The sequence below is a fragment of the Lycium ferocissimum genome, chromosome 9 (genome assembly GCF_029784015.1).
Source record: "Lycium ferocissimum isolate CSIRO_LF1 chromosome 9, AGI_CSIRO_Lferr_CH_V1, whole genome shotgun sequence".
NCBI classification, from domain to species: domain Eukaryota; kingdom Viridiplantae; phylum Streptophyta; class Magnoliopsida; order Solanales; family Solanaceae; genus Lycium; species Lycium ferocissimum.
In genome coordinates this window covers 46,029,863-46,054,791 of record NC_081350.1, presented here as the reverse complement: position 1 = coordinate 46,054,791, position 24,929 = coordinate 46,029,863, and the positions used below count along the sequence as shown (strand labels likewise).

The window sequence follows — 24,929 nt, the reverse complement described above, 5'->3', positions numbered from 1 at the left end:
ATACATACCACTGATATTTGTGATGGGATATATATATATATATATATATATATACATATATATAAAAAACCCTTAAAAAACTAGAAGTCCTAGAAATGGAAAAAGTCCTAGGTGGGTTAGTTTTACCAAAGCGTTCTGGTGCGAAATTCAAATTAGTAAGAATCCTAAAACGAGGTATACCAGGCCCCGGCCACGGGCGGAAAAAAAATGGGTTAGACGTACCATTTTTATAACCATTAAATCGACCATTTTCCAAAGTCACTTTACAAAGATATTTTCTTTCTTCCGAATAGGGCTGTATGTTTTCTTTTTCCTATCCAATATTTCTCTTATCCCCTCGTGAGGGAAATTGAAGGAGGAAATGACAAGGAATTAGAGGATATGTTTCCTAAAGTCCACCCAAACCAAAAAAAGTCCATAATCTCAGACTCCTATATTTGTTCTTTCCTTTTTTACACAACATCATATGTTTATATAAGCTACAAGTTAGCTTAAATTTGATATGATGAAAATACTCCTAATGTCACCAGAAATTATGAGAAGATCTAGAAAGATGAGGGAAGTTAGAAAATACAAGAAATCATCATCTCCACGTCTAAGATGGACTCCACAACTTCATGACCTCTTCATTCAATCTGTTGAACATCTTGGTGGAAGAAGCAGTAAGTACTTTCTGAATAAATGATCAAAATATAGAAAGTACGTCGCTGTTGTTTATAACTTTATATATCTACTATAACAATAATAAGCAAAGAAATTCTAGGAACCTCAAGTGCGGTTTTCTCAAAAGAAAATTAACTTAATTAGAAGAGTGTCATTTGGTTGCCCTATATTTGATGCAGCTTAATGATTTCCCTTTTATCTTTAAAATGAGGTGTAGTGCAGGACGGATCCTAGATCTAAATTTAATGAATTCAGTCTTTAAAGCACTGAAGAACCCGTTGTGTATTTGAAATTTTGGGTTTAGAATCTAATATTTGTCGACATATTGTGATTTTTCACTTGTATATATATGTTCCGTGCTCAAAAGTTAGGGTTCATTAGTAATTTTTTTCCATCCACCACTTTGCGTGGTGAGTTTGGGATTGAGTCAATAGCTCGATCAGAATCATGAGTATTACTATGAGTAATTATATGTGTACATCTTAATCATTTTTCTATTTCTACATGTCGAATCGAAAACAATATTGAATTAAGTTAAACACGTGGAGTATTTGCACTTTTATATGTAGGAGGAAAAGGAATGATTTTTTTCTTTCTTGTAAACTGACAGAAGCAACTCCAAAGAGAATTGTGCAGATGATGGGCATAAAGGGATTGAAGATTTCTCATGTCAAAAGCCATCTCCAGGTACTATGAGTAATATATATATATATATATATGCTGCACCCACTATCCATCATAATAACAAAGTGATGGATTCACGATTTTTAAATTATGAATGCTCAACTATTTTTAATCTGAAAATTGTTATTGAGATTGAGTGCTCAGTTAATATATCTAATATGTGCATATTCCATGAAGTTTTATAAAGAGATAATGGCCAAAAACACACCTCAAATATCACGCTTTTTTGAGTTTCCTACCTAAACTATCACCAATTAGTTTGCAAAACACACCTCAATTATCACTTGTTCACTATTTCTACTTGAACTATCACCAACTGTGTTTTTAACCCTTGACCCTTTTATAAATACAGAATTTGAACTAAAACTATTCGATTCTGTCAAATTCGTAATCGAACCGTTATCTCCACCCCTATAAAAGCAATAGTAGTAATTTGGTTCTAAAAGTAATGGGTGCCTGACCTCTATCCACTATCATCATATTTGGAAACTGTAAGAGGAATTTCTATATTCTTTTGTTGGATAGAAAGGTTCCAGAACAATTTCATCTTGGAAATTCAACTTTACCAGTAAGGGGAAAAAAAAAAAGAACATAATGAGAACTGAAAACTTGTGCTTTTGAGAGACAATCATTTTCCAGTTAAAATCATAAGTATGACCTTCAAAATTTTGGTTCTTTTTTTCAAAAAAAGACGAGTCCTATGAAAGGGACAACTGGACTTGGTCTAAACCTAGGAAGATTTGCCCTTAATTTCACTATTTCTCTGATTATTAATTGAGAAATTCTGTTCCCCCCACCCCCCCCCCCCCTTTTGATTTTTGTCCACTGTGCAAGAGAAATATCTCTCTGTTTCAATTAATGAGAATCTGATTTCTTTGTAATCTGTTTCGAAAGAAAATTTCTTTCTAAATTTGAAAACAATTCAATTTAAACTTTTCATCTTAATCTTAACAAGAAGTTTTTATAGCCACACAATTTTTATGACATGTTAATACTACAAGTTTCAGAAGTTTTATAGTCAAAGAAATGACGAATTCCAAAAATATTCAATTTACTAATCAATTTACTGCTTGATAGTTGTGATTTAGTTTCTTTTAAGACTTCTAACCTATTAGATATCATTGAATGATACCCAAAAAGGAGTAAATGGTAACTCATATTCTAGGCACAACAAACTCGAGTAAATATCAGTGCATCTATAGATCTATGTAGGTATGTAGATTGGTCCGTAAATAACTAAATTAGTGGAAGATTTGCACATATTGTTTAACTATATAATTGTGTTAGGCATGCATGCAGCTAGACAGATGCTAGCCCTAGAAGTTCTAACATTGTTTAATAATAATTAAAAACCCCGAAAATTTTCAATTAATTATAGTACAAATTTTCTAAGATAACTTTAGTTTTCTTTTCTACTTTTGATCATTCACAATATTTATGTTGAAGGCTCTGGAAAACTGACTAATAAATGTAATAAATAAACAGTTATCACAAAGTTAATTTGTTTGTTAAATCTTTTTGAACCTGTGGTTTTTATCAATGACAGTGTGTCTTTTATTTGAAAGTTGTATTGCTCAAATTTAAAGATAGTTACATGTTCTTGGTTTTATTAAAAGTATACTAGTTGCTGATTTTGTCTTCATTGATTTGAATTTGTGAAAACCAGATGCATAGAAACATGAAGGAGCATCCAAGCCTCCATGTTATGATGCCAGATTTCAATTTGTCTTCACCACTGTAAGTCTAATTCGTCCTTTTAACTAATGTTAATTTATAGGTAATAATTCAATCTATTGAATAGCAATTAATTTAATTAATTGCATCATTTGCCCAAAACAATTAACAAGATCACAAATCCTAGGCAGTGGGGAAATCAGAAATTTCGCTAAGAATATTCAAAATTTAATATGTACGTGTACAGAGTAGATTTTGACCCATATACTTAAAATATATTTTTTATATACACAATACCAACAAAGCATGTTCAATTGACCACTCTCATATTTTATGTGGTGTGTACAATCTTTCGGCTTTATTTGGCTATGTAAAATGCGCTAATAGCACTTGGAAAGAAATCAATTAAGCTTATACAAATTAAACTAAGACTGTTTTAATTAGTTTAAACAGTTTTTAGCCTGACTAATTAGCAGTACATACCTTATGCAGAAACGAAGTCAGGATTGAAGCTTATGGGTTCTAAATTCTAAACATTTCTAAGTTGTTAGGTTTTAGATTAATAATTTGTATGTATTCAATGAAATTTTAAAGATAAATATAGAATTTGAACCAAAACTATTAAATTTGACCGAACCCGTAGCCGACATTCAAGCTTCCAATTTGAATTTTGTACTACAAAACTCAGCCTTTCTGGGACAGAAATCAGAATCATATGATCTTGTTTTGATTAAATAAAGGTTCATCTATCACTAATTAATCACTTCTTATGTATACGAATTAGTAATTACCCCTTTTTTTTTTTTACATCCTTTTTTCTGGCATGTTTCTAAAAGATTAAGAGAACATGCTCATAACAGCAGCAAGCAGAATGAATCTGGAAGCCAAAATGGTGAAAATATCCATTACTATGACTACCAGGTATAATGGTCTTCATTCTTGTTTTATTTTGGGATTCACAATATAAAGATTTTTAAAAACGTCTATGAATTCTAACATCAGATAAGCAGTTGCCATTTTTATCAGGTTACCTATTAATCTTTTCTCTGTTCCAATATATGTGTCATACATCTCTTTTTAGTGTATGTTCTAAAAAGAATACTATATTTTCATATTTAGAAACAATTTAGCTGTAAACTTCCTATTTTTTTCCTTAATGAGATAGTTTATAACCATATAAAAAGTCTTTCTAATCTTTTTTTTTTTTTAAACTTTGTGTTCAGTCAAACACCGCTATATAAATTAGGCCGGAGGAAGTAATATTTATCATAGAGATTTCTAGCTTTTATGCATACACTGAAACTGTAAAATTACTTTACAATATTATAATTTTTAATTTTACATTATTAAAACAGATTACCTGCTACAACATGTTAAAATATATTATTAGTGTAAAAAATTTTATATTGTTCCTTCCCTATAATTATCTTACAATTATTTACCTGGTTAAATAAATACTTTTTACACTGTCGGTCTAATAACTTTAAACTCTTTGTTTTTTCCTTAATTTCTAAAAGAGATTGGACAGCCTTTTCAAGAAAAGTGAATGTTATGTTGTACTTGTACATATTTAAACTTTCCTTCTTATGTTTTTGTCATTTTCAGGAAGCAGAAGGAAGTTTAAGTAGTGGAATGACAAAGGAGGAAGAAGAAGATGAATGTGAAAATGAGAGAAATTTTTGGCCTAATAAAGATGATGATCATCAAAATTACTCCCAATTTAATAATGCCTCAAGCAGCTTTTTTGAGAGAAATTTTTGGCCTGATAAAGATGATGATCATCAAAATTACTCCCAATTTAATAATGCCTCAAGCAGCTTTTTTGACTCCACTAGTGAAAACAGTTCTCACATTAACCTAGATTTATCTCTCTCTTGATCATGTTTCTATCGTTAGTTAATTATTTGAGTATAGGATAGAATAGTCCCTTAGATAGTTTTTACTATTTTTCTTATGTTTATGTACATTTTGCAATAATAAATGTTCTTGTACGAATTTATAACTACTTCTTGTACGAATGGACAAGAGAGAATTGCAACGTGGATTACTTTATGATCTTATACTTGTAACGGACTACACATAGGTAAGAAAAAGAACTTAACAGTACAAAAACTACTTCTACAATATTTAGGTACGGTCGTATAGAAACAACAGTATTTAAGGACTGGTTTGGCCATAAAAATTATTTACTTTTCACTTTTGAATTTGTATTTAAGTACATTTAAACAAATATCATTCCAAATATTTTTTGCAAAAATATGATCAAACACAACTCCTTCTTTAGCTCCAACTCTATAAATTTCGCATGAATTAAAAAAAATATTTGGAATCTATGGCCAAACTCCTAGTAAGTGTCTAAAGAGTTGTCGGTTATGAAGATAAAATAGTCTATCGAAGAACACCGATGGAAATTTCGTAAATTACATTTGAAACTCCAGTTAGAAGAAGTCAATTGCTCAAATGGTCACTCAACTATTGGAAATTACCTAGAACGTTTACTGTATAATAATCTATACATTATATATTATCGGGAGGTTTTGGTTTTATTTCCCCCTACTTTGTACTCCCTCCGTCCCATAATAAGTGTCACCTTAGCCAAAAACACTCATATTAAGAAATTAATAATACAATGTGAAGTTTACCAAATTATCCCTATATAATAAAAATAAATTACTTTTACCTTTTGATTAGAGTATGCACAAGAAGTAAACCTTTTGACATTGAGAATCCAACAATACCAAGTTACAATGTGGCTTTTCCAATCATCATTTAGATGTTACTCCCTCCGTCCCATAATAAGTGTCACCTTAGTCAAAAACACGTATATTAAGAAACCAATAATGTATTGTCAAGTTTATCAAATTACCCCTATATGATTGAAATAAACTACTTTTAACTTTTGATTAGAGCATGCAAAAGAAGTAACCTTTTGACATTGGGAATCCAATGATACCAAGTTACTATGTGGCTTTTCCAATCATCATTTAGATAGAATTGGAAAAATTAGTCAATTTATGTCCTGATTTCCTAAGGTGACACTTATTATGGGACAAAAAAATTTGGCTAAGGCGACACTCACTATGGGATGGAGGGAGTTCTTTATTGTCTAAGGGTAGAATTGAAAAAAACTAGTCAATTTATGTCTTGATTTCCTAAGGTGCCACTTATTATGCCACAAATTTTCTTGGCTAAGGTGATACTTATTATGGGACGGAGGAAGTAATATTTTATTTATTATATATACAAGGTAGGGGCAAACCAAACATTCCACCACCACAGGAGGAGGAGGTGAAAGTGTGAGTGCATGAATTAAATTTAAAAAAATTGACACATTAGGGGTGTGTTTGGTGCGGAGGAGAACATTTTTCAAGAAAAAAAATTCAATTTTCTCATGTTTGGTTGGCCAAAGTGTTTTGGAAAACATATTCTCTAGAAAAACAAATTCCATAAGTAATATTTCAAGTTCATTGTCTTCTCCCCACCCAACACCCCCACCCCCACTCCTTGCCACCCTGGACCCCCACTTCCCACCCCTATAGTGTTCTGCTAGATTACACATAAATGCTCTTAGGATAATATATTTTTACTTACTTAGGAAACACTAGAAACAACAACAATACACCTAAAATAATTCCACAAGGTGGGGTCTGAGAAAGATAGTGTATACGCAGACCTTACCCCTATCATGTGACGGGAGAGAGGTTGTCTCCGATAGGTAACAAACACTAGAAAATAAGGAAGAAACTCACTTGTTTTTGAAGAAAAATATTTTCCACGAAAAATATTTTCCTTCATACCAAAAACAACCAAAGTTCTTGTATTGTCGGCTTCAGAAATCAAAAGAAAAACAAGAATATTGAAAAAAGCAGGCTATAGTCGGAGAGCTCCAATATTTCAAAAGCTCATTTTGCCATATATAGTGCAGACATATAAGTTCTTCAAAAGAGTATCATTCATACATTCTGCAGATACTCAATTTATTTTCAAATGCCAAATATCAATAAAGTAGAAGAAGCATTTACACAACAAGGTGACCTAAAGTTTCAATACACTTTTCTTTCTATCGTTTGATTTACTCAAATAATCGCCTCGATTAATCCTATGCATACATACAGAAATTTGTTGCCTAAGCATCACAACGAGTTTCATATTCTCTGCATATAAGCTGGTTTCCATTAAAGATCTAGTCAGCCTTCTTTCCCCTGAAGCTGCCTCGTGGTATTCTGTTACGGACACCAGAATCCAGCTTCTTGTAATGGCCTTGAAGCTTTTCGAGGGCATTAGATACAAAACCATCAACTTCATCTTCATATCTTTCATAGAGCACTGGAAGTGTGTGGGCAGCCACGAAACCTTATAACACAATCAAAGTTCAAAGTATAGTCAAGACAACAACGTCCTTTTATATTTGCAATGAAAGCAGCCAATACGCATATCAATCAAGCACGTGCGATATTTCCCTTGTCTTTTGATTGAAAGCAGATTAAACACAAAGTCCAATATCTTGGAAATACAATTTCAACTGTATAAGGCAATACCAGTTAGTTGGGATGAAGTTCTATTCATGTTAGTACATTTACTTTAGGTCCTAAGGATTCCAAGTGTCTTTTGGTCATGTCAAAGATTAATACGCCAATAGAAAACATTTAAAATTTCTAGTACTTCAATTTTATATTGAGTAGTATTGGACTGAGATGAGCTCACAGTGGAGCGACGTGGTCAGCGGAGATCCATATAGCCGACCACAACTTGCTAGGATTTGAGGCTAGTATAGTAGTTGTAATTTCAACCGTACAAGTACAACTATACAACTAATCACTCTGTTTGATACTAAAAGATTAAACAGTATTCCCTCTGTTCCAATTTATGTGGCACTTTTCATTTCCAAGAGTCAATTTGACAAAGGTTTGAAATTAAAACCTAGAAATTGGATAAGATCAACTTAATATTTTGAAATTAAAACCTAGAAATTTAAAAATTATACAAACAATACTATAAGTTGCAATTTTTCCCATGTTAAAATGACAATGCCTTTTAAAATGTTGGTCAAGGTTTACTTGGTATGAATCAAAAAGCAAACAGTGTCACATAATTTGAGACAGAGGAAGTAGTAAGCGCATGGAAATGAGAGATCTCTTACCAATATATATAACAGTCAAAAAGTTGCAAAAGCTTCCTATCATACCAGCAGCCCACAAGCACAGTATAACCTAGGAAAAATCCGAAGACATTAGCTTCATAGTTAGCAACAGTAGTTTACAGTTTATAGAAACTTTCAGCCACAAGATCAAGTCATTAATGAAATGTTAGCATAAACTACTTTTAGGTTTGCGAGTTTGACATCATAGAGAGGGGAGAAGATGTAAATATAGATGAATCTTGTCTAAAACTGAATATGAGAGAAAAAGATAGGATATGACGAGAAAGAAAATGGGCACAAAAAGATAGGGAGGGGCAGGCAACAACCTCTCTTTTTTTCATTTTTTTTTCTTGTATTTTTGTGTGTTGGGGGGGGGGGGGGGGGGGTTGGTGGGGGTGGGAAGGGGGGTCTTTGAATGTCAAAAAGCTGCAAGAAAATAGTGACTGGAGCAAATTCAACAATTTGCATGCAACAACTTGAATAGACATTCCATATTAGTTATAGTCTGTTTGGCCAAGAAATGCTTTTACCAATATTCAAGCAAGAATTTTGTGCTTGACCAATGTTCCAAAAGTACTTCCGGAGAAAAATTACTTTTTTTAGCTTTTGAAAAACAACTTCTGAAACTACTCAAAGGCACTTATGTTTCCCTAAAAGTTTGGCCAAACACCCTAATTCTCTAAAATAAGCACTTTTTTTGAAGAAAGTTAATCCTCTTTCCCAAAGTTAAGAGTCAGAGCTTAGAATGTTCTCCTAGAATATGGATCTTACTTCAACAATGTCAAAAACAGATTGTGAAAATGAGTTAACAAGCACAGAATATTGAACAAAAAAAGGCAGACATTGTGGGATCTCGGACTTGAGTTGAAATTGGAAACCTAACTCGAATATTGAGGCAAACGTATCTCAGTTAGCCTTCTATTACCTGGTGGTCTATGATCTGATACAGTTCATATTTATGTCACAACTCACCTAGATAATAAAAAAAGGCTACGACATTTAAAGAAAGGCCGCAACAATTTGATTCCCCCCCCCCCCCCCCCACCCCCCACACACAAAAAAAAAAAAAAAAAGTAACTTGGAGTATATATGATACTTTGTGTCATTTTATTGTAAGCATATCCCCTTTGAAAAGAATAGAGGATAGAGATGAATGGTTAATGACTTTTAGCATACCACTCCAAATTGTTTCAGATTACCGCCCGAGGCAACATTTTGAAGGACGCCCAGACCATGGTTTATTTCACCGCCTATTGTCTTGGCAATATTGATGAAGAGGTCCTCCGGTAAGACTAGACGAGGAACTTGAGACGAAGACCTGTGGCCACAGAATTCAACTGTCATTAACTTGAATGTTACAAAAATACGCAAATTAGAGAGAAAACGACAAAAAGGGTCCCTTATGTTTGAGGGTAGGTTCAAAATATCCCTTAAGTATACACAGAACAGTTTTGGTCCTTTAAGAAGATATTATGAAAATTATACCTCCAACTATGAGTTCTCAATAATTCCCTTCTTTTCATAGTTCTCGTCAAATGTAATAGACAGAGTTCATTAAATATCTAAAGGAGACCAAAAGCGTTACCTTTTGACAAGCTTAAAGGACCAAAACTGTTATTTTGTACCTACCCTCAAACATAAGGGAACATTCTTGTCATTTTTCCCAATTAGAATAAGAAAGGACATTGCTTTCAAAAACAGAGGATAGGTTAAACTACCTGTTTATCACTCCAGAAGCATTTGCCCACAGAAACTGAGCGATCATACCAAAGGACAGACCAAAGCACAAAAGTGAAAGAAAATTATAGTTAAGCCACTCGAATAGCACCCATATAGCGGTCGCACTGATTAAAACACCGGCCGAGATTTTCTTGTTTCTCCACAACATGCTATCAGCAGCTACAAAAATACAAGGAAGCGTATTGAGTATTGCTGTGCATCCACTACAAGATAATTAAAGGCAAGAAATGTATAAAGCTACCGTACATTTGCCTCCGCCCAAACAATGGTGGATTGGTTTCTGACGGTTAAATAACCTATTGAATTGAGAACTAACAGAGTTTTCAGTTTCCTCTTGAAAGAACGATGCAGATTTATGTTTCTGCCCACCATCGTGAAAAGTTTCCATGATGTTGTTCAAAAGATTCTCAGGTGTTATTCCCTCCGGCATTTTGTTCTTCCTGTTTTCTTTTAACACATAAGAAGCTAAGTCAGTCATCAGAAGAATAACACAAGGCACAAAGTCATTACGGACAGCTGCAAGATTTATGTAGATCAAATACTGGTGAAATAACAACCAAAGAAAAAAGATCTTTTGGTAAGAAATATCTCAAAGTAGAAGAATACTGGACGAGGACACAAATCATATATTAGCACTACCAATGAAAAGGGATCTCAGAGGAAATAATGACGCAGAGAAGAACTCCGATTGAATAAGAATATAATATCTATAACCTTACCTCTCATCAACATGGCTCACAACGTTAAAGAACGGAGAAACCTGGAAAGGTGACTAAGAAGTTTGGGCAAAGCACAAACATACACACACAATTACATGTAAAACGACGAGAGGGGCCTAAAAGTCACCAGAAAAATCCGAGTCTTCAATAAAGAAATGAGTCGCGCAAGATTAATTGCAAACGTGATACAAGTAAATCTACAGATTGTACGAAATAACACAGCTAATCATATTCCAAAAGCATAAGCGAATCCAGGATTTCAAGTTTATGGGTTCTGAACTACCTTTTTTTTTTTTTTATTGGGTTCGAGATACATTATTTATACATATAAACTTAATTTCTCAATACAAATACAAGGTTTGAGCCAAAGCTACTGGGTTCTGCAGAACACTTAACTTCTATTGTGGCTCCGCCCCTGTCCAAAAGCACTCAATGGTCGATTTTTCTAACTAAAGTTAGATTGAATGAACTCTTATTTGCTGTGGTAAATGGTACTCCTCCGTCTCAAAAAGAATGACAAAATTTAGCATTGCACTTATGTAGTTAACAATAGAACAAAAAACCCATGTATACACTTAAAAGTTATCAACAAATACTGAGATAAAAATGCTCAAAAAGCCAGGAGTTAGTCACAAACCATAAAGATCGACGGATGCTTACTTCAGAAACTAAAAAGAAACAAGGTTTCATCAAAGAACCAAAATCCACAAGACCCCAAAAAAAGGTAAATATAGTATAAAGAAGAAAATCTTTCCAACCTGGTTTATGCATTACCAAAAAGCTGAAATCTTTGTACAGTTACCAGTTTCGGAAAGAAAAAAAAAAATTGAAATCTTTGCAGGAACATGAGCTTGAATTAGAATATTTCTAGCAAATGATTTCATCATTAAGTTCAAATAAAACTTCTGAAGACTATAAACACACACAAAGAAATCACAGATACCCCCAAATTAGTTGGAGTTAACTATACCAATCTACTTAGAGTGGTTCAATTTTCTTCATAACTTAAACTTCCTATTTTTACTAAGGACCAGAATAAAAAAGGTTTCAGCTTTTTGGGTTATCTATCATGATTAATTAATCTCCATTAAAAAAGTTAAATCATTTCAGAGAATCTTGATGATACCCCACTATTTTTTATTTTTTTTTCAATTTTCTTGGTACCTGTTATACACTTTGTACACAAATGGAACCATAAAAATCAAAACCCAAAAAGGAAATGAATAGATTATAGAAAAAGGACTAACCTTTATCAAGAATAACAATACACCCAAGAACTAAAACTATAGAAACTCAGCAAGAATATTCTGTTTTTGGGTTTTTAGTCCTTTTTGAAGCTTATTCATCCCACCCACCCCACCCCCCAAAAGAACCCCACCCCACACCCACCACCCCACCCCCACACTCACCCCCCAAAAGACCCCCTCCCCCTACACACCCCACCTCACCCCCCAAAAGACCCCCCCCCCACACACACCCCACCTCACCCTCCAAAAGACCCCCCCCCCCACACACACCCCACCTCACCCCCCAAAGACCCCCCCACACACATCCACCCCACAAAAGACCCTCCCCCCACCCCACCCTACCATGTATTTTGATATCTATCAAAAGATTACAAAAGTGAAATATACATATCAAGTTTATGCATTACCATAAAGCTCAAATCTTTACAGGATAATGAACTTGAATTAGTCAGTAAGTTAACATAAAACTTTTGAAGACTAAACACAAACTAATCAAAAATATCAACAAAATTATCACTCAAACCCCCAAATTAGTTGAAATGAACTATACCAATCTACTCATCATGGTCCAATTTTCTTCATAACTAGTTTTTCTAAGGACCAAAACAAAAAACAGTCACAGCTTTTTGAGCTATCTAACATAATTAATTAATCTACATCAGAAAAGCTTAATCATTTTAAAAAAAAAAAAATCTTGATGGTACCCCACTAATTTATTTTTATTTTTTTCAATTTTCTTGGTGCCTGTTATACACTTTGCACACAAAATGGAACCAATAAATCACATCAATGGAACCATAATAATCTAAACCCAAAAAGCGAAATGAAGAGATTATAGAGAAAAAAGAACTAACCTTTTATATCAAGAATAATAATAAATCCAAGAACTCAAACTAGAGCAACTTATCAATAAAAAAAATCTTGTTTCTGTTGATATAAAAAATAATTCCTTTTTTCGGTTTTTGGTCCTTTTGAAGTGTATTACCCCACACCGTAAACGACCCCTATACCCCCACCACGTGTGTTTTGATTGTTAGTTGAGGATTGGAGGAATATGGGCAAATTGTGTGATAGCAGTTTGCATTGAAAAAAGAGCCAAAAAGGAGAGATATCGTGAGAAAATTAAACAAAGATTAAGTGTTGTTTGGTTTGGGGACTGAATTAGAGTATAGTCCTGGGATTATAATTTTGAATTTATTTATTGGACTGGGATGGATAAAATAATCTCAAGTTTGATAGATAAGGTAGGTTATCCACGATTTAGCATGTTTGGCTAAAATTTTAATTTTTTCAAAAAAATACTTTGATGGAAGTCGTTTGTATTTGCGTAATTAATTTAAAAAGTACTTTTGAGCAGTAATTAGTGTTGGATCAAGTTTTTAAAAAGTGCTTTTAAATTTATTTTTCTCAAAAATATTTTTCAAAAAAGAGTTTTTGAATGAATTTTTTTAGGCTTAAGCAAACGAGCCTTACTACTCTCATAGGCAATTTATTTTTCCCAAAAGCTTGACCAAACATGCTATAAAGTCTGGGATTAAATTTATACTTTGTTTGATTGACGGTATAAATAATCAATCCAAAGACAATATAAATTTTATCTCAAATTTAATCATGAAATATCCTACCTTATCGCCTATACCAAACGACCCCTAAAATCTTTGCGTACGTGGACTCGTACATATAAAGACAGGGGTAGCAGTCAGATAATGTGATTGCGATTTGTAATTAATAGCACCAACAACCCAGAATTCTCGTTTTATTCTCATTGATATTCTAATACCGGTTTTTTTTTTCTTTTTTTGTGTGGAGTTTTTCTATTTGTGAAAAAAATGAGTTTGATAACTTTATAAAGAAAGTTTCTTTTTTTCAAAATATAGTTCAAACAAATCTTCTTTTTTTTTTTTTTTTTTTTTTTTTTTTTTTTTTTGGGAAAAAACTCAAAAGTTGAATTTGTAATTTCAAAAACTGCAAAACTTCAAATAATAACGTCAAATTTGCTCGCAAAACGAGATTCTCGTTTGTTTATATTGTGTGTGCGAATAAAGTCTCATATTGGTAGGTAATGCTTACTTGCCTGGGTGTCTATACTAAACAAATGAAGTTAAGCTTAGTAATTATTAAAGATTAAAGTGAAAATATATGCATCACTTAACACCATTGTCTAGTGATAAATGTGTACGTAAAAGACATATCATGTCTTGCATTCATTGGTTTGATGTGAATACACGATGTGAGTAAGTTTTTATTCACATGGGTAGTTGAAATAAGAAATTATATATAAGTTGTAGAATACTCTTAATAGTATGAGACTTTTTAGAGAAAATCGTGCAGCCTTGGCCCCAAACGGATAATATCGCACTGTATTAAAAGTATCTTTGGGTTGATTAACTTAGTCGAACAATTGATATCTTCAAAGGGATGAGTATGGAGATGATACACATAAAAGAAAAAAGCTAGTTATAGGCTTCAATGGCCGTAAATGCTTACTCATATGGGACAACACACAATGAATCTCAAAAATTGACTTATAGATCATGATAATCAGTCACGTGAAATTTAGTTCGTGAAGGAGATTTGTGTATATGATGATGAACCATGTGAAATTTAGTTTGAGCAAGAGATTATTGAGCATGTAAATAAAATCTTATCAAAGATTGAGAAACTACATATAAAACGTATATATATATATATATTCTTAATGGTGTGAGATTTTTTGAAAAGAAAATAAATAAATAAGCAAGTTTGACCCAAAACTAATAAATTTTTTTTTTGGTAACTACAAAACTAATAATATTACTATTGACCCTGGCCATGACTTCACTTACAGAAAATGAAATCACTATTTATAAGTTGAATATGACCATCATTATTTACAGATGTTAGTAAAATTTTGCAAAATCATTTGAAAAGTATTTGAAGTGAGAACTGTAACTAAACAACTTTTCTCATAACGTTTAGTTGAAAAGGTTATCCTTATAGGAAATTTAGAAAAACAACGAAGATATTTTGCCTACTTTTGAAACAAACGTATCACGTTTGTTAACTTGTAAAGTATAAAGATCTTAATCAGCCAATTTACCAAATTATTACTATAATTGCATGTCATCGTAGTTTCACAAATAGACGCAAATTCAATAAAACCTATCATTATCTTCCTTTACTTTATGTACATTTCATCACATTCGAATATCAAAAAGTCTATCAACGGATATATATTATAATTATTTAATATTCGAAATCAACAGGTCCGATTAATTTGGATTTCCGTTTTATATAGGTTTCATTTAAGAAGAAAGCATCCCACACCAACAATTTTTCTATTCCCAAGAGTTAAATCTGAACCTCTAATCTATTGTATATTAATCTAGTCTTAAAATTATGGCTCACGTAAACTCAATAATTCTTGTCAAAATCATATATTTATATTAAAGAAATCTATAAAGATTAACTATGCATCCACTTATTTTTATATATTAAATTTAAATTATCGTAAGAATTCATAAACTTCAAATTTTAAATTTGTAATATCTCTAAATTCGATCTCATAGACAGATAGACTATATGACTCATACTTCTGTTGATGGATATTTCATCACAAAGGGACAAAAAGGTCTATTCATATTATTCAGGTGTGAATCTCGTGGAATTGTGGATATTTTATCCACAAGGCTTTGGAAGAAAAATCAATCTAATCTTGCCACCACTCAATTTTCTTTTAATTAAGCTTTGTATAATGTATAAGAAAGTTCCCATTAAATTAGAATATAATAATATCTATATATAGTCTCACCTCTCATCAAATCGAATTAATCAGACTTTAGTAGGGAAAAGCTCTTCTTCTAGTACCTTTTTCAGGCGTCAATATTTTGAATAGTCGGGCGACTTTAATATCGAATGATTACATAAAAAATATAAATATGTATTCCAATCAATGTGGATGGGAAAAAAATTCTCACCATATAAAGTTGAATTTTATTTTTGTAATTCAAGTGTACAGCTTGGTTAATTACTCACAACTGTACAATTTCCTATCTAGATCTTGCCTAGCAGACAAGTCCAATACTAGCTAGCTAAGGAAAGAAGGGAAAAAAAAAAAAGAAGGAAATTCCCTTATAATAAAGGGGCAAAGTTTTGGGAGCTTTGTATATTAAAAGCTCAACGAGACTAAATTAACAAAAAAAAAAAAAAAAAAAAAAAAAAAAGGCTGAATAGCCAAATGAACACCTACACTAGCACGAATTGCGTCCATGAAATAGTGCTCACTAGACACTTTTCGGTCCTATTTTTGAAATAAAGGCCATTGTGGAGTTTAACCTGTAGAATTTGAAACTGGCATAATGACTATTTTTTTCAATTGTAGGAGCTGAAAAGTGGCTATTTGTGAAATTTACCCTGTTCCACAACTTTACGAGCTTTCATCCAGACACCTGAACGTGTTCAAGAAGACTGAGCAGGAGTAGTGCTACAAACTGGTGGGTGCTGCTTGCCTACAAGACTTGGGTCAACATTTTCGCAAGTTGACTTGGCTGGTCCTTCATTTCCACTATATTTTATGTCAATATCTCCAACTTCTACACCTTCACATGGCACACCTTTACTACACATTAGTTGTATAGCTTCTTGAGTTCTTGATGTACCTTTTATGTTCTTGAAACTAACTTTGCTGATCTTCACTTGTGAAGGCAACTGCAAAGCAATAAATCAAAATAAAAATACATTTAGCTAGCTTCCCTTTTTGATGAATTTTAACTTTGCTTATGTGCAATGCATAATCTATGCCCATATAACATAGAAAATAAACAAAAAACACCAAAAATTGCTAAATTTGGTGCTAGAAAAACAAGTAGTTTAGCCGCCTTAATCAGGCGGCACTTACATAATATTCATGTGACACCACTTAAAAAATTATGTTAAAAAACAAACCATCTTCAGACCAAACTTCATACTTGCCGTCTTAATCATGTGGCTCATCATGGAACTAACGGGTCAAGTGAAAGGAGCCCGCTTACCCACTCTCCTTTCCCCCCACTGTTAGTAATCTTGACCTCTTGACTTGATATGTCAAACAGACAACTATATAAACCTAGTTAAATTATTTTTCTACTATAAAAATTAGATTTGTAACTTTGGTGTAATATACCGAAAATTGAATGATCATCCCAAAAATTACCCTGAAATTTATATAGTACAAGAAAATTGCATATAAAAGACTAATTAGTATAAATTTTGGATTGCATAGTAACAAAGACATGTCACTCACCTCTTTCTTGCACTGATTATAAGGACAATAACCTTGATCAATAACAACAGGGTTGCTAACATTTTGCACGATAATATCTTCAAAGTGCAAATCTCTCACAACACCATCATGTGAAGCTGGCCATGTTTTCACTCTCACACCATTATCAGTATCAATAAATGTGCAATTTTGCACAAAAACTCCAACCACAGGCAATTCACCAGGACTTTTTCCTAAGCTACCAACACTAATTCCATGTCCAGGTCCACAAGTCACATTAGTAATGTGCATTTCTTGAACTCCATCACCAATTGATATGCAGTCATCTCCTGTGCCAATTTGTGAATTTGTAATGTTGACACCTCTTGATCTAGCAACATGAATACCTGCTGAGAATATAATTAAGTAAATAAAATGGGAAAAGTTATGCAGTTGGCTGCTTGGCCAGAAATATTTACAGCCTCTAGTCAATATACTGAATATATACATAGTCTATACATATATTATACATTTGTCGCCTTTTTTTTGGGGTGGGCGATTGTTTATGTTAATTTCTCAATACAAAGTATGCTCACTCCTAATAGATTAAACTTTTAGATGAGCTGCTCACTCCTAATAGATTAAACTTTTAGATGAGATGACCACACAATTCTAACATGGTACCAAAACATGAAGAGGTTCTGGATTTGAATCTAACGTCACGCTTAAAAAATCCAAGTGTTTGGCTCATAGAAAGAAATTTAAAAAAAAAATTAACCTAAATAACCACCCAACATCGTTTAAACTAAAAGTAGCCTGTGGATATAAAATCCATGTATAATATGTGTATAATCTATGTATACTGATAATAAAAGTAAATAGTGAGTCCGGCTGACTATTTATGCAAAGATTGTAAGAATCAAGACCACACGTGAAAGGGCTTATTGAATAATTAAGTAAATAAAAGTTGGATGAGATAGAAAGACAATTATAACAATACCATCAGTGTTGAGACTTTCTGCTGGAGCTTTTATGTTAATGCCATGGAAGGTTAAGTTCTTGCATCCTAGCACATTAATGTGGAATAATTTGCTGTCCAATGAAGTTATGTCGCTGATTAAGGAGTTTGTGAGGAAGTTGAAGCTCAAATTCTGCACATCAAAGAAAGTAAAGGAAAAAGGAACTTAGTTAATTCAGAAGTCTCAAACTTCATAACAAGGATAGAAGGTTAATTTCATCATCCAACTTTTAATTTATCATAGGAAAATCATAAACTTAATCTTTATAACAGCAAAATAATGCAACTATGAGTATTCCACGTGACATCGTACTTACATGACAATTTTATAGACGTTACAGCCACTTTGTGCATGCTTTTAGGACTAGATTTAACATTTTTCGTGTTCTTATTGAATTTTGCTAGAAATACGCATATATAATACAGCGAGTTTTTTTTTGTTACAAAAATTAATTTATTAGAACTCTGGTGCAGTAAACTAAAGTTAAAGTTGAATGACCATCTATAAAATTACCCGAACCAATGAACATCAAAGTGATAGAAGATAGAATATGACTCACATTTGGTAGCTTGCTGCAACTTTCTGAATTTTTACAATCATTTTGTGCCCAACCTTGTTCTCCTTGCCCATCAAGAATTCCACCACCAGATAATGTAAAATGATCAATGTGATTAACAGTTAACCACTCCATATCATGTTTGAGTTGGCTTGGATTTGGAGGAGCTTTCAATGTGGCATGAATTTGAAGCTCTAATGGGGCCTTGCAATTCCCTTCTAATCTCACTTGATTCATCAAAAAATTGCCTTTTGGGATTACCACTTTACTTGGAGTTTTTGAGTTGCATGCCTCTTTAAAAGCACTTAATAGAGCCTATACATAATTGTTTTCCAAAATCACCACAAAAAGAAGAAAAAGAAGAAGAAAAGCATGTAAATGTGTGTAGTAATCAACTTTGACTATATGTGCAAATTAAAGAACAATACAAAAGTTAGCATAGTTTTATTTTCGGGGCCGGATCTAGAGTGTTGGGAGTGAGTTTAGTTGAATCTATCATTTTCAACGTAGACCGTATAACAAAAATTAAAGTTGTATGCATTGATTGTGTAAAAGTAATATCTACAGAATCATGTTATTTATAAGGTAATTACAAATAAATTTAGCTCTATGATAAGCATTAATTGATAACTAACCTGCTATAAGATATTAATCTACACCTGATCATGTAAAAGAGTTATTAAATTGATAGTGTATATAACTTAAAGCATATATGAAACATGCTTATTTTAGAGAGTTAAGGCGTTTGACCGAACTTTTAGAAAGAAAAAAGTGTTTTTGAGTAGATCGGGAAGCTATTCTATAGAAGAGAAGAGCAACTTCTTTGCAAAAACACTTTTTGAAAATTTGGCCAAACATAAATTTTTTTTCCTAATATTGACAAAAATATTTTTCAAACTGATTATCCAACTAGAAGTTGATACTCACTAAAAGTTCTTTTTCGAAAAGCACTTCTCACCAAAATCACATTTTAAAATAATGAGATTATGGAAGCTTGGCAAAATGAGATTATGGAAGCTTCGCAATAGGCTATAAGTTGTACCCATATTTTCAAAGAACTTAGAACCTTAGGGCCCGTTTGACCATGAAAATTGTGAAATCTCAAAAGGTTGTTTTAGTTTTTAAAGTGAAAAATAGTATCTTGGGAATTGGAGTTGTGTTTGGTCATGAATATAAATTGAAGTTGTTTTTGAGTTTTTGTGAGTGATTAGGAGTGAAAAAAGTGAAAACAACTTTTTGGTATTTTTCAAATTTTATGCCAAACGTGATTTCCGGAATTCTAACTCCGGGAAAAAGTAAAAAACATGCATGGCCAAATGGCCACTTATATTCCGTTAAATTTAAATCCTGAATCTAACACTGATATATCCCTTTGTTTTTATTTGAATGAAATGGATTGCTATAAATTAAAATGCTTCGATTTACCTTGCTAATATCTTCATTAGGCTTTGCACCATATTTAGTCACATCAAAAACTCCTGGTTGACATTCTCCTAGTTGTGCTAGAAATAGAACTAGTGCAAATGCAAATGGTAACTTGAAGTTCATATTCATATTGTTCATAATAATTTCCTTCTCTTTCTATATATCTATTTGGATAATTTATTGTATTTTCAAAGGTAACTGATTGTTCAAAGCATTTTATAGTGTCATAAAGAACAGTTTGAGACCATTAAAATTTTCAAACCAGCTTTTAATTGAAATCAACCATTTGTTTGAGATAATTGGTTGTTATCAATTTCGTGGTTTATCTTGCTTGTGTTTTTTCACTTCTCTTAATTCGTTTTAGGGGTTTGTTTTTACTCAGCACCACTCTTTACAATTTGTTATTGAGCTTAAATATCTCAAATTTGTGAACTATGATCAAAAGTCTCATGTTCGTTAGACCATTATGTACTTCCTTCGGTCTCAAATATTAATCGTTTGGCAAATTAAATTTTATTATGAAACATCTTATATATATAGAGTTGGGTTGAGGACCAACATATTGTAGTCATATATAATATGATGAATCCTCTAAATAGTGAATTTGTAATTATAGACATATATCAGTCAAAACACTTTGCTACATCAACATTTGGGTGTCGTATTAAATTAGTTAGGCATACGGAATTATATCCGGAGGTGAATTGAGAATTTAAATTTTATGACTTTAATGTTTAGAGTTGACTATAAGTCTAAAAGGTCAAAATATATAGATAGAAAAAATAGTTACATTGTCGATATATATAACTTAGATCCTTATTAATAGACTATTATCGGTTCTATCCGACAGGTGAAAGAAATTTTCAAATTCAAAAAAGTAAAGGGAGTTAACTGGCATTTAATTAATTAGAAGAACATTTGATTTACAAACGCTCAACTGACTAGCGCATTTTATCTGGTCAATTGAGTATTTCCTTTTCTATTTTTTCAAAAAATTACTAAAAAGTTTGTGAAACAAGTGTTTAGTAGTAATTAACACGATAATATAATTATAGATTATTTGTGTGAGACTTATAACTTAATGGGGATTTTACATAAATGAATACAATTTAGGGGTTTAAAATTGGGCATAGCTACATTATCAATATTGACATGGCGTAGCTACTTTTTTTTTCGCTGTATTCGTTTGTTTTTTCGCTGTATACATTTTTTTTTTCTTTTTTCACTATATTCATGAAATGACTATCTGTATTCATAAACGGGCTCGCTGTATTCATTAATACAGCGAGTAAAACTGAATACATAAAAACATAGATACATCAAAAATTAACAAATACACCCTAAAAAAATGAATACAATCCAAAAATTTAACAAAAAAAAAACTCAAAAAAGTTAATACAATCGCTTTATTCGTGAATACAACAACACCAACCACTAGTTCCGGCCAGATCTGCCGAAATATTGTCTTTCTCATCCCTATATAGTTCGTAAACCAGATCTAATAGAACGATTTCAGATCTAAACAATTCCTCCGCCACTTCTCACTCAACGAGCGTAATAGATCTGAACAGATCTTGAGGAAGCAATTATGAAGAATATTCTTCTAGTATTCATGTTCTCTTGTTCACATTAACTCGCTTTCTTTCATTAGCCATTTAATTGCATGTCAAAAAGGTGTTCAGATCTCCTCCAAACAATCTGGAGATTCAAAGGGTAAATCTGCCATTAATGTCTCTAAAATTGAGGTACCCGACGTCGGTTGAGGTGTTGTTGTTGTTGTTGTGTATATGTGGTGTTATTGTTGTTACAGTTCGCCAGAGACGGCAGTGGGGCGCGGATTGGTGGTGGTTGACGGCAGTGGGGCGCGTATAACGGAGGGAGTAGAAGGAGAAGAGAACGGAGGAGCAGTGGTGCGTTGTTGGTCGGTGGCCGAAGCTCCGGCGGCGGTCCGGCAGCTGAGAGAGAAGCAGTCAAGATAATTTTTTTTATAAATAATTGTTGACACCCAATTTTGTCCCTCCTTTATTCCAATTTATTTCCTTGGGTTTTTAAATTAATTAAATCTAAATATTTTATTTTTCTCTTCTATTTTTACTACTATTAATATTATTACTTTCATTTCCACTATTCTACTATCAACATTAATAGTATTACTTTATCACAAATTTTAAATGATTCGTCATCGTTTCATTTTCGGATTTTGTGCTCGTTAAATTAATTATACTTTATTAAACCTTTACTTTCTACATACTAATTATTAATTGTCTTCATTGTACTAGTTGTCAAATTAGAAACCCAAAAGGAATTAAATTGAGGGAGAAAGGCCACAAAATTTCAGCCAAACAAGCAGCCCAATTTTCAACCAATTAATGGCCCAAACGGACCAGCCCATTACCTTCACACCCGACCAGCCCATACCCACTCCAGCCCACACCTTTTTCGACTCGACCGGCCCAATTTCTTACCACTAAAACCTAATCTCTAACAAAACGTAGCCATCTCTCTCTCATCACTCTCAGCCGCACTCTCTCCTCTCCCTCGTCTCTTTCTCTCATCTCGTCGTCTTCCCCCCATTTTAGCAAAAACACAGACCCTTTTTGCCATTCCAGATCTTGCCACCCCGTGTTCGTGTAATACATTCTGCCCTTTTCTTCTATTTTAAACGAAAAACCAAACTACTTTCTCTCAAACTCAAACCATGCCTCTCCATTGCCATGAAATCCTCTGCTCTAACATAAAAAAATTCAGAAAAACGAACAGCTTTATTTAAATTTCAAACGGTTACTCCACTTGAAATCCCGCCTAAAAAAACGAGTGAAACCCTAGTTTTCGTCTACTATAAATATGCCTGAAATCTTCAGCCGAAAGAAAAGGGGAGACGACCATCTTCCAAACATACTTTCTTTATTTCGGGAACTTTAGCCGTAATAAAGGCTTGATTTCATTTCTGTTGGCTGATAGTTATAAACAAATCGTTCGAGTTCATTCTTTCGAGCTTCGGGTCTGTTCGTTGCGAGAATAGATTCGTGACCCCCCCGTCCCAGTTCATCGCACGCAAACAAGGTAAACTTTGACACATTTATCGCTTTCAGCATTTGGTTTTCTGCTCTAGCTAAAATTTTAGCTCTTTTTTTTTTTATTGTTATGTGGTTCTCTTCGTCGTCGCGTTATTCGTTTGATGATTGGGAGCTGTTAGGATAGATTGATATTTATTAAAATGAATTTGAAAGACATGTATTGTAGCTTGGATGTTTGGGCTGAATTTCCAGGATTTAAAACCCTTTTAAGGACGAATATACATAGGATATACAATAGGTTAACAAGATAAGAAGAAGATATACATTCGGTATACATCTGACATGCACACCGTGGAGTATATCTTAGGTATATTGTGTATGTGATCAAATAGGTCGATACTTTCTCTCTTTTGTTCTATTCGTTCCAAGCAGTGTATATCATGTTATGAGTTTAATCTGCTTGGGTTTAGACGTAACGAAATAATTATACAATATGTCTATGTTGGTTGTTGACTTTATTCAGTCTGAAGTCCATATCATGTACCTAGTTTTCACTAACAATCATGTATTGGGACTTTATCTCATCTAAGTAGAACTTAGTCGAAAGCATAAACTTTTGCTTAGAGTTGAATGGAGATCTGTTTGGGTTCAGTTCTGCCTACCCTTGCTTCCCTTTTGTGTATTTGGCATCTAGAGTTCATTTAGCTCTCATTGGTGAATAAAATCTGCTCCTACTTGAAGTTGGTGTGTTAATTTAAGCCTAGCTATGCCTTAATAACCTTGGAAGAGATCACCAATAGCTTGAAGTAATATATGGATTTGTTGTCATGTATAACTGATTTGTAGTTCGTAACTGAATTCTAAGTCGGTAATAATTTTATAGACCCTAAATGTCTCTCTGTTCTGCTGTGTTAGCCTGTGATGCTTAAGTAGTGAAATACCCAGCCGCAAAATGTCTCTCTGTTCAAACAAATTGCAATCTGTTACTATCATATTTTGTTTTCCTTTCCTGGTTCAATTTAGTTCTGCCCTGTCGTTATAGTACTTGATCACATATTCCTTGTTTGGTTAGGATTGTCCCATTTAGTAAAGATGCCGCTATCCTGCTCCCTGTCGTCGTAGTATTTGGAAACTTCGCTTAGCGAAAATGTGGTAATAGTTGCTGTTCGGCAGAAGCAGTCATTAGCATTTTTTTTTTAGTCGAAATTGTAGGATCAGCGTCGTGATAATTTGGGATTAGAGGACGAACTTAGGCTGACCATCCAGCCCTTTTCCAGTCTCATAATAGGCTGGTCAAGATATAATTCCCACTTATCATGTTGTTATATATACAAGTGTGCTGTTCTTGATTGCCTTCTTTAGTGTGAATAAGAGCACCTTCAACCCTTTCGATATTTTTAGTAGGAATTAGTATCAACCAACTACTAAAGTATCATCTTGTCTTGACTTTGCCATAACCTCTATTCTGCCCGTATGTATGTTCGGTTTCCTAAATTGTGGTGTGTTTTCACTTGATCTCTTTCATTAGGGGAATTGGACGTAACAATGCAAATCTATTCCCTCTTTCGAATTTACATTGTATATGCTTATTTATTGATCGTATACTAATCCTTTTCTCTCATTTTGTGCATGACTATCGTACACGAGTCCCTCGGACTTGTCTTCTCCGCATCTTGGCGTTGGGCCAAAAGCCCAACACGACGTAACCTCTCTCTCTCTGTCCAGCCCCTTTATCCAAGGCCCAACGGCAAACAAACCACACCAGCTGATTGGGGCAGTTCTAAAAAAATGGGCCGAAGCCCAACAGTGAATAGGCCCAGCAGTCCA

At 33.1% G+C, this 24,929-nt stretch overlaps 3 protein-coding genes across 5 annotated transcripts; 1 reads left to right on the top strand and 2 right to left on the bottom strand.

Annotated features, from left to right (window-relative positions):
- Window positions 1-274: 274 nt before the first annotated feature.
- LOC132029281 (putative Myb family transcription factor At1g14600) lies at window positions 275-5,016 on the top strand. Its single transcript, XM_059418598.1, has 5 exons — window positions 275-662; window positions 1,274-1,350; window positions 3,014-3,084; window positions 3,858-3,942; window positions 4,627-5,016. Exons 1-5 carry the CDS (start codon window positions 503-505, stop codon window positions 4,897-4,899), a joined length of 666 nt encoding a protein of 221 aa, XP_059274581.1. The 5' UTR covers window positions 275-502; the 3' UTR covers window positions 4,900-5,016.
- Window positions 5,017-6,906: 1,890 nt separating this feature from the next.
- Window positions 6,907-12,897, bottom strand: LOC132031085 (reticulon-like protein B8). 3 transcript variants are annotated; one of them, XM_059420943.1, is made up of 6 exons: window positions 12,730-12,897; window positions 10,148-10,354; window positions 9,880-10,060; window positions 9,338-9,479; window positions 8,162-8,231; window positions 6,907-7,374 (listed from the first exon to the last, which is right to left on the bottom strand). In XM_059420943.1, exons 2-6 carry the CDS (start codon window positions 10,329-10,331, stop codon window positions 7,205-7,207), a joined length of 747 nt encoding a protein of 248 aa, XP_059276926.1. In that variant the 5' UTR covers window positions 10,332-10,354; window positions 12,730-12,897; the 3' UTR covers window positions 6,907-7,204. The 3 variants fall into 3 exon arrangements, with proteins under 3 accessions (XP_059276926.1, XP_059276927.1, XP_059276928.1); XM_059420944.1 differs by lacking the exon at window positions 12,730-12,897 and adding an exon at window positions 12,418-12,560 and having other exon boundaries at window positions 10,148-10,348; XM_059420945.1 differs by lacking the exon at window positions 12,730-12,897 and adding an exon at window positions 11,868-11,958 and having other exon boundaries at window positions 10,148-10,348.
- A 2,921-nt stretch (window positions 12,898-15,818) lies between these two features.
- On the bottom strand, window positions 15,819-20,274 carry LOC132029280 (polygalacturonase-like). The gene is made up of 5 exons (XM_059418596.1): window positions 20,086-20,274; window positions 18,664-18,975; window positions 18,086-18,236; window positions 17,128-17,492; window positions 15,819-16,553 (listed from the first exon to the last, which is right to left on the bottom strand). The coding sequence occupies exons 1-5, from the start codon at window positions 20,221-20,223 to the stop codon at window positions 16,305-16,307; spliced, it is 1,215 nt and encodes a 404-aa protein (XP_059274579.1). The 5' UTR covers window positions 20,224-20,274; the 3' UTR covers window positions 15,819-16,304.
- Between the last annotated feature and the right edge of the window lie 4,655 nt (window positions 20,275-24,929).

Coding starts and splice junctions, on each gene's coding strand:
- LOC132029281 (XM_059418598.1), top strand. CDS start 503: ATGATGAAAATACTCCTAATGTCACCAGAAATTATGAGAAGATCTAGA. Junction 3,085..3,857: donor TTCAATTTGTCTTCACCACT/GTAAGTCTAATT, acceptor TGTTTCTAAAAG/ATTAAGAGAACATGCTCATA. Junction 3,943..4,626: donor TCCATTACTATGACTACCAG/GTATAATGGTCT, acceptor TGTCATTTTCAG/GAAGCAGAAGGAAGTTTAAG.
- LOC132031085 (XM_059420943.1), bottom strand. CDS start 10,331: ATGCCGGAGGGAATAACACCTGAGAATCTTTTGAACAACATCATGGAA. Junction 9,480..9,879: donor GCTTCTGGAGTGATAAACAG/GTAGTTTAACCT, acceptor CTGTGGCCACAG/GTCTTCGTCTCAAGTTCCTC. Junction 7,375..8,161: donor TTTGACTGTTATATATATTG/GTAAGAGATCTC, acceptor TTGTGTTATAAG/GTTTCGTGGCTGCCCACACA.
- LOC132029280 (XM_059418596.1), bottom strand. CDS start 20,223: ATGAACAATATGAATATGAACTTCAAGTTACCATTTGCATTTGCACTA. Junction 18,976..20,085: donor CTAATGAAGATATTAGCAAG/GTAAATCGAAGC, acceptor AATTATGTATAG/GCTCTATTAAGTGCTTTTAA. Junction 16,554..17,127: donor ATAATCAGTGCAAGAAAGAG/GTGAGTGACATG, acceptor ATTGCTTTGCAG/TTGCCTTCACAAGTGAAGAT.